Raw genomic sequence first — 7,948 nt, 5'->3', positions numbered from 1 at the left:
TGGGAAGAGTGCTGCAGATGAGCAGGGATGCTGGCAGGCAGGACTTGGTTTTGCTCTTCTTCTTATTTTAAGGTTTGATGCTCTGAAAGAATGGGCTTTTTCCCCCTCAGATTTTTAAAGCCTGAAGATGTATCAGTGGATAAAAAGAAATTTAGACAATGGTACAAACTGCCTGTAGTGAACAGTTCTTTCTGTTCGTAGAGTTCAGCTTGCACTGTCTCTTTGATGTCTGTCACCACGCCTCTTTGGAAGCAATTTTGTAGAATTTTGTAGGTCAGAAGGACTGTTGCCCCTTCAACTCATTTTGGACATGAAGGATTTTGACTTAGACAAAACACCCTCTTCAGGTCACCATTTATATATGTGACTGTAACTAACAGGATGTAAGTGCAGTCCTTGCATCATCATCCTGGGATGCAACCACAACTGTATATAGCATCTTGTCATAGAACACATCAGCTGGAATGTGTCTTTAGTTGGAGATTTGCTATCCTTTTCAGACCTATGGGTGTATATTGAGAAAACATACATACCCAGTACCTGCCAACTGTATGACATGGATCAAAAGTTAATAAACTATGTTTTAAAGCTTAAAGAAAGAAAACACCAAAGGGAAAAGAAAGAATTAAATTTTTATACCTCATCTATAAAAATAATTTTAAGGAGGTAAAACAAAAGTAATGCTATTTGAAGTTGTAGTCATCCCATTACCATGGGCAATTTGTTAGTTGAAAATGTGAGCTGTACTGTAAATAATTCAACAATTCTCTGATCTGAAGGACCTTATTGCAAGAAAAACAAGGATCAAAACCAGTCCAAAATAGTTCTCATATATTTTCTGAGGGCACAGCAACTCTGTAAATAGTTCTTTGGTAGTGGCATAAATAGTTTTTCATGTAATTGTGTGGTGTTATATGAAAATCCTAAAAGCGTGTTCAAAGATTAGGCGGTTCCCTGCAGTTTGGTATCCTGTTTTCAAGAATAAATAATTAAAAAGCTGCTTCTCTTAATTTCTCCTTTATCTGCAGATTCTGGATAGTATGAGCCCATTGCGTCCTTACGAGCGCATTGACACTTTGAAACAATTCCTGGAGCATGATGGGCATGTTTTACGTTTTTTCTGTGTATGGGATGACCCAGAATCCATGTTTCATGACCCACGGGAACTTGTTTTGCGCTATTATTTGGCCGATGATACTATTGATATAAAAGAAATTGTACCAGCAAACTCAGGCCGGGATGCAGTTCCCCTTTTCCTGAGAAGAGATAAGCTTCCGAAGGTGAGGCATGAAAGATTCAGCTTATTTCAAATTCTTCCACTAATTAAGAAATATTAAATGCCTTGTTTTGAAAATCCTGTAATTCTTCCACTAATTAAGAAATACTAAATGCCTTGTTTTGAAAATCCTGTATTAGATTGCTCTGATATTTAGAAAGTGTTATCAGAGTATTAATCATAATCGCATGATTTAGGTTTTGCATACCTAATAAGTGATGGAAAAAAATAAGTTTAGGCTTGTCATGCTTAAATTAAAAGGAGAGAGAATTTAGTTAGGAAGATTTCCTTTCTCTCATATTAGTGTATTAAGATAAATGTATAATTTAAAAAAACTCTGTGGTAATGAAAGTCCAGAAAATTAATTAATATTCACAGATAACTAATATAAAACTGAGGTGAATTCAGATTTGAACCATGTAACTTACATTTAGAATCTTTGTAAAAGTACAGTTTTAGTATTCCATAGCATTACTTCTTTGTAGCAAATCTAGAGCGATTTCTTAAAATTGTGTTCCTGGGACCTTATGCAAAGCTAGTTAAACTCAGTAGGAATCCATGAATAAGCTTTGTCAGGCATTAATCAGGTGCTTATTTGAGAATGCTCCTCTCAGAGAAATCTTCAAGGGATTTGAGTCCTCTGTAGCCTATTACAATTCATAAAATGAACAAGCTGGATCCACTTCTGTATCTCTCCAGACATATCCTTGTAATAGAATAATGTCAACCCACAGATGGAGTAAAATACAGGGGAATCTTTTCCTTCTTTCCTTCTAATAATAATAATCTATTTGTGATGCCAGAGACGTACATGAGATTTTACAGTAACAGCAAAATATTGTCCTTTTCTCACCTTGTGCATCTGCTGGTTCTGAGATGCTGATTTAGCAGTGGCTCTGTGTTAACGGACCCCCGCTTCCACCGAAGTGTATGCTGCAATTTTAAGGGCTGGCTTTTTCCTCTGAATTCATCGGAAATTTTGAGATGGGCAGCAGAGGAGATCAGACAAAAATTGGGGTGTCAGGGAAGGTGGTAAGACTAAATAACCCACTTTAGTTCCCCTGCATCAGAGTTCATTCAGAATTTTAAAGAAATGTAATGCATTTGTGTATTAAGTTTGATATTACTGGGATAAATTACTGTTGTAATTTTGAAACTTGCAACAGAAACAATAATACCGATATGTTTGCCAATAGAATCATGCCGGCTTGAATCCCCTGTATTTGTGCAGTGGTTAGCACAGTAGGACCAACCCTGAATGGGGTTTTTTTGCATGTTTTTATAATTATTACCAATCAAAATAATAGCCTTTAGAGCAGATGTTGAAAACGACGTGCTCCTTTGGGTGTGCTAACCTTTGCTTTGTGTTTCCTTCCAAGAAAAAGAGAGATTTTACTCTTGGATACACAGGAAGATTCTGAATGCTTCTCCTGGCTTACATATTGGCTTTTGACATACACACTGGCTTTTAGGTTTGGTGGTGTAATCTTACTTTAGAATGTACTAAAAATCCTCCCAAGAAAATACTGCAACAACAGTCAGTCTGTAAAAAAATCCTGCTAGTTCTATGGTATCTGAATTCTCTCTCTTTACTGTTAACTGTATTTCTTAAGAGTTGGTCTCTTTTCTTGCAGTATGCTCCCACCGGGCTGTATCAGCCAGGCACGATCACCAGTCGCACTGTTCTCAATGTGCTTGGAAGATTAGTAGGAAACAGAGGCCGTTACATTCTGGACAATCGTAAGGTCGTATGCTGTTGAACGCCTCCAGCTGTTGAATGTCTCTATAGTAGTTTCTTTAATTCCTGTGGTTGTTATCCTCTACAAAAAAGACAGTCATTTATAAACTTGTGTTGCCACTGGAGAATAGCTCAAATGAAAACTTACTGGGTTTTACTGTATGTAAATTCCACCTTTCTGAAAGTCAGGTAGCTTAGCATGGGGTGAAAAAAACTTCCAGATGGACCGTGAAGGTTATACTTTAAATCACATGCACTAAATGACTTAGACTTTAGGAAAGGTTATGGGATTCCAAGATTTATAGAGCTGCTGTAGAATTGTTCCCTCTTTTATTAGACAGGAGCAGTGCATCAGGAATTTTACAAAGACAGTGACCTGAAAATAGGGGCAGTAATTAATGTTTGGGGGAGGAAGATAATACTCTGCGATTGCGATGAATTCACTAAAAAATATTACCGGACAAAGTATGGAATTGGTGAGTAGTGGTAATTATTCTTTCCTTACGAGCATTTTTATATTTCTGGGTTTGACAGAGCTGTCTTCGATTTTATTGCTGACAAAACATGATCATTAAAACCTTTAGCAATAACAATCTGTTGTAGGCTGTTAACAGCAAAGCAGTAATTTTGCAAATGATCCAGAAAGGCTTTCTTACATGTTACTCCATTGAAAACTAACACATGACGTACATGTTCTGTTCCTAACTGCCTCTATTTTAAAACTAGAATGACAAAAGTCATATGGATAGACTGCCATTTCTTCTTCTCTCCTTCCCCCTCCCATTCTAATAGCTGTGTTTGCAGTCAGAAACTAGGAGCATGTAGTGAGTGGGTAAGTAGAATGAGCTCAATTATTCCTCATTATACTATGCTTCATTTTATACGGATGCCAGAAGCCTCACATAGTAAGATTTTCTGACTCAACAGTAGCAGTCTATCACATTATTGGTTTTTACAATGCAGTTTTGTTTATTCTGGACCATTAGAGTATGTATCCTGTAAAGTTTCAGCATGAATTCTGGAAACGTTTAGCAACTATGTCCATAATGGAAAAGCATTTTGGAAATGTCTAACAATAGAGCCTTCCAAAGTTTATCTGACTTTGAATTCACTCAATCAGACTTGCTAATGGTTCTATTATGGAAAACTTCTTGCAAAAATGACTTAGTTAATTTCTGGCAGTTTATTCATTCAGTAAATATAATTAAGTGTCTGGCTGTTCAGAGATGGTTGAAAAGAATCCTACTATGGCCTTTCTCTGACATTGTGAAACAAAATACCTGAGGAGACGATTTCTTTCAGCTTGACTTGAGATCAGATAGAGTGTAGTGTTTGGGTCAAAGCTTGTCTGCTGCATTGAGGGAATTAAATGATGTAGGACTGCCATTAAAACTTTAAAATTTTAAATTGGCAAAACATGTCTCATTAGGACTTTCTTGATAATAGCTTGGCATGTCTGTACCAAAACAAATCTTTTCTTATACTAGCTAGTGTGTGAGTAAACCATATTCAATAACCATTGTATTATCCATAATAATAGTGAGCCTGATGCCAGAGATGCAAAACAGGGGTTCTTCCCTGAGAGTTTCTTCAGCCAAGACCACTGCTGCTGTTTGGCAGCAATATCCTCTGAGCAAAATACCCTGGAATGGTGAATGGAGATTTCTTACTCGCAGCAGGCAATAAATGAAATACAGCTGACCTTTCTGTATGAACCAAGCAATGCAACCAAGCGTTACACAAACACACAGCTCTTCGTCTCTTTTGGCACTGGGTCAGTAATTACTGGTTACATCTCTGGATGTTAAAGTTGGGTGGAAATCAGAAGTTGCTGGTGTGCAGAATTCTAGAAAACCGGGATCATAAGTGATCTAGTCCATTCCCATTGTTCTGAGGCAGGATAGTGGATATATGTAGATTGTCACTGACTGATTTGCTATAGCGTTTTATCAGCATCCTCCAGCAGAGCGGACTTCTTTGCCTCCTGAGGTATCTTGTCTGAACCTCATAGTTAGAAATGCTGCTTAATAGCTGCTCTGAAGCTGGTTTGTGTAAACATAGAAAGTAACTTTTTTGTTGTACCTTTGTTGGACATGGAGATCAACTGCTTAGATTCCTCTTTTTCTAACATGTTGTACCTACATGGACACTATTCCAACATGCCGTCTTACCACCCTACCATCCTCTTGGGCCATTTGCTGCTAGGGGAAACCTTTTAAGGGTCTCTTCATGGTCCATTCTTTTATATATGTGATAATTTTTCTGTTTTTTTTCTCAGTGCTCTCTACAGTTTCTCTGCGTCCTTAACATGAAACACACAAAGATGTGCTCTAGCTGAGACCTCTGGGAAACAGGGAAGTGTTTTGCACATACCTTTAAGGATACATGATGGCAGAGACTCTGGTTAACACAAAAAAACCCCATCCATCTTGATGCAGCCTGTCTTGTTCACAGAAAACACACACTTTCTTAGACCTAAGGGATTGTCACAATTTGCTGTGAAATTCTTTACTCCTTTCCCTGTCAGGATTAAAAAAATGGAGGTGTGACTTTTTAACTAGAAGGGAGTACGAGTACGAGTAGAATCAGGGTAGGTTTTGGCTTAGAAAAAGGTTTTGAGAGAGAAAGGGTGAGGGTTCATCTTTTTATTCTTGGGGAGTTACAAATTTTGTTTATGTCCTCTCAGTGGGCTCAGTCCCACAAAGTGCCCGGCATTCTGCTCCCATCCAATTAAACACACTGAAATGTGCTTAATTGCTGTTTGAGTCCAGGGAGACCATTTACTTGAGTAAGAGTAAGCAAGTGGATAAATTAGTTCTTACATCAAGGCACGGTGCTCAGCATCTCATGGCATCAATCCAGCTGTTTGTATTGTGTTTTCACATTATTCCCCTTCAATTTATACTCTTCTGCCAAAGCCATTAAAGAAGCTGACATTTATTTTTGACTCTGTAGTTTCAGCATAAGTTGCTTGCCGATGGACTTTGCCCTTTAGGAAAACTAAGGGCAGTTTAGATTTCCCCTGAAGTGCATGATTATGATGTCTGATATATTTCCAATGTTGTTTTTGCCTGTTGTACTCTTTATACTGTTTATGAAAAGCAAAGGTGAGCTTTTCCATGGGTAAACAATAGCTAATGCCCTTCAATAGGAAGCTAATGACATTCCTGTCATCTGCCAGTGCTACGAATGCAAGAGAAAATGTCGTGATGTGTGATGCTATCTGTCCAGACTTGCTAGTGCAGCCTTAGAGAAGGGAAAAACATCCTACAGCCATGTAGGTGTTGTGGTCACCTGGCTGAAACGTGAAATATACTGATGTGTATTGGGGGGAAGCTGATATTCATTCTTCTCACGAAATGCAGTATCTCAGCACAGAGTTGAGTGTAAAGTGCTCTTTATTAAATAGCAGATTGTTCCTGGAGGAACAAAACCAGTAAAATCTGGTTTCCCACTGATTTTTATTCAGTGTCCCAGCACCTCCCAAGCCTGTCTGTTACGCCTTTTTGCAGCACCCTGTGATCCCTCTCCTCCCAGCTCTCCTCGCCCTCCCACCCCCTCATTTCTCAGGCTCCCTCTCTGACCTGCTGCCTGGGCAGAACAGCGTGCTGTTCCGCCTGCAACAGTGATCAGCTGGCCAGTACGTGTGTGCTTTTGGCCAGGCAGTCTAACAGCTGACTTCTTGCTTTTCCTTCAGTGGGGGCATTAAAGACTGCTGCCAATTTTCACTAGATTCATCAGAGCTCAGAGTTTCTCTGGCACCTAACCTCTCTGCTACATGTGGTGGAGACTGAGGAGTGGCTTCTAAATACATGTGTGAATTTACAGATGCCTTTTTTCCTCAGGTAACTGGAATAACCATGAAGTAAAACTCTGTAAAAAGGAATCAGAATAAACACTATCATGTTTTAGCTGCATGGGCATTTCTATGAACACTAGATTTTCTTTAATCCTGCATGTGAAGTTGTGAAGATGGTGGTATCGCCTTCTTATTTTACTTCTTACTTAAATTGTGAAACAGACTCTCACAAAAACCAGGTCTCAGCTGTTTGTTATACATCTCCTCTTACATATAGAGAACATCGTGTTAACAATGTCATTCCTCCAGGTTACGGCTACCTCTTATATTGTCCGAGCCTGAATCTGAATGCATAATCATTTAAAATTCTGGAATCTGTAGATTGCATTGTTTTCTGTAGTGAATCTGCGTGAACCACAGTAACTCTAATTTGAGCAAGGATGGGAAGCAAAGCCCTGAACTTCTTTGGACTTTGAATAGAATCATAGAATTGTTTTGGTTGGAAGAGACCTTTAAGATCATCGAGTCCAACCATTAACACAGCACTGCCAGGTCACCACTAAATCACGTCCCTCAGCAGCACATCTACATGTGCTTTTAATACTTCCAGGGATGACGACTCCATCACCTCATTGGGCAGCCTGTTCCAGGGCTTTAAACCCCCTTCTGTAAAGAATTTTTTACCTTATATCCAACCTAAACCTCCCCTGGCACGAACTGAGGTCATTTCTTCTCGTCCTATTCCTTGTAACTTGGGGAAACAGACTGACCCCCACCTCAGTACAGCCTCCTTTCAGGCAGTTGTAGAGAGTGGTAAGGTCTCCCCTGAGCCTCCTTTTCTCCAGGCTAAACAACCCCAGTTCCTTCAGCCGCTCCTGATAGGACTTGTGCTCCAGACTCCTCACCAGCTTCTGTGCCCTTCTCTGGAGACTTTGTTTTAGTCCAAGCTTGGGTTGTGAGGGATTTAAGACACTCTCTGAGGCTAACACAATATTCCTCTTAATTCGTATTTCCCTTCTGGTTTATGTATCTAATTTTCATCCGCATGTGCTGAAGTACACACAGAGCGAACTGCTTTAGCATTTCTTAATGAACGCCCTATGCGTGCGAGTGAATGTGCGCACTCTGCGAGCGG

The 7,948-nt window shown here is 39.4% G+C and overlaps 1 protein-coding gene across 1 annotated transcript in view; it reads left to right on the top strand.

Moving 5' to 3' along the window:
- Nucleotides 1-7,948, top strand: part of LOC104499018 (EF-hand domain-containing family member C2-like) — a gene marked incomplete at its 3' end in the record, with an annotated part of 22,259 nt that overhangs the window by 13,910 nt on the left and 401 nt on the right. Inside the window, exons 4-6 of the mRNA XM_010142468.1 lie at nt 1,029-1,280; nt 2,911-3,021; nt 3,352-3,490. Coding sequence (XP_010140770.1) covers nt 1,029-1,280; nt 2,911-3,021; nt 3,352-3,490 — 502 coding nt within the window. The remainder of the gene's footprint in view (nt 1-1,028; nt 1,281-2,910; nt 3,022-3,351; nt 3,491-7,948) is intronic.

This window comes from Buceros rhinoceros, unplaced genomic scaffold, assembly GCF_000710305.1.
Source record: "Buceros rhinoceros silvestris isolate BGI_N320 unplaced genomic scaffold, ASM71030v1 scaffold22808, whole genome shotgun sequence".
Lineage (NCBI taxonomy): Eukaryota > Metazoa > Chordata > Aves > Bucerotiformes > Bucerotidae > Buceros > Buceros rhinoceros.
The sequence above is the reverse complement of the archived record's forward strand: the minus strand, read 5'-3'. Positions and strand labels throughout refer to the sequence as shown.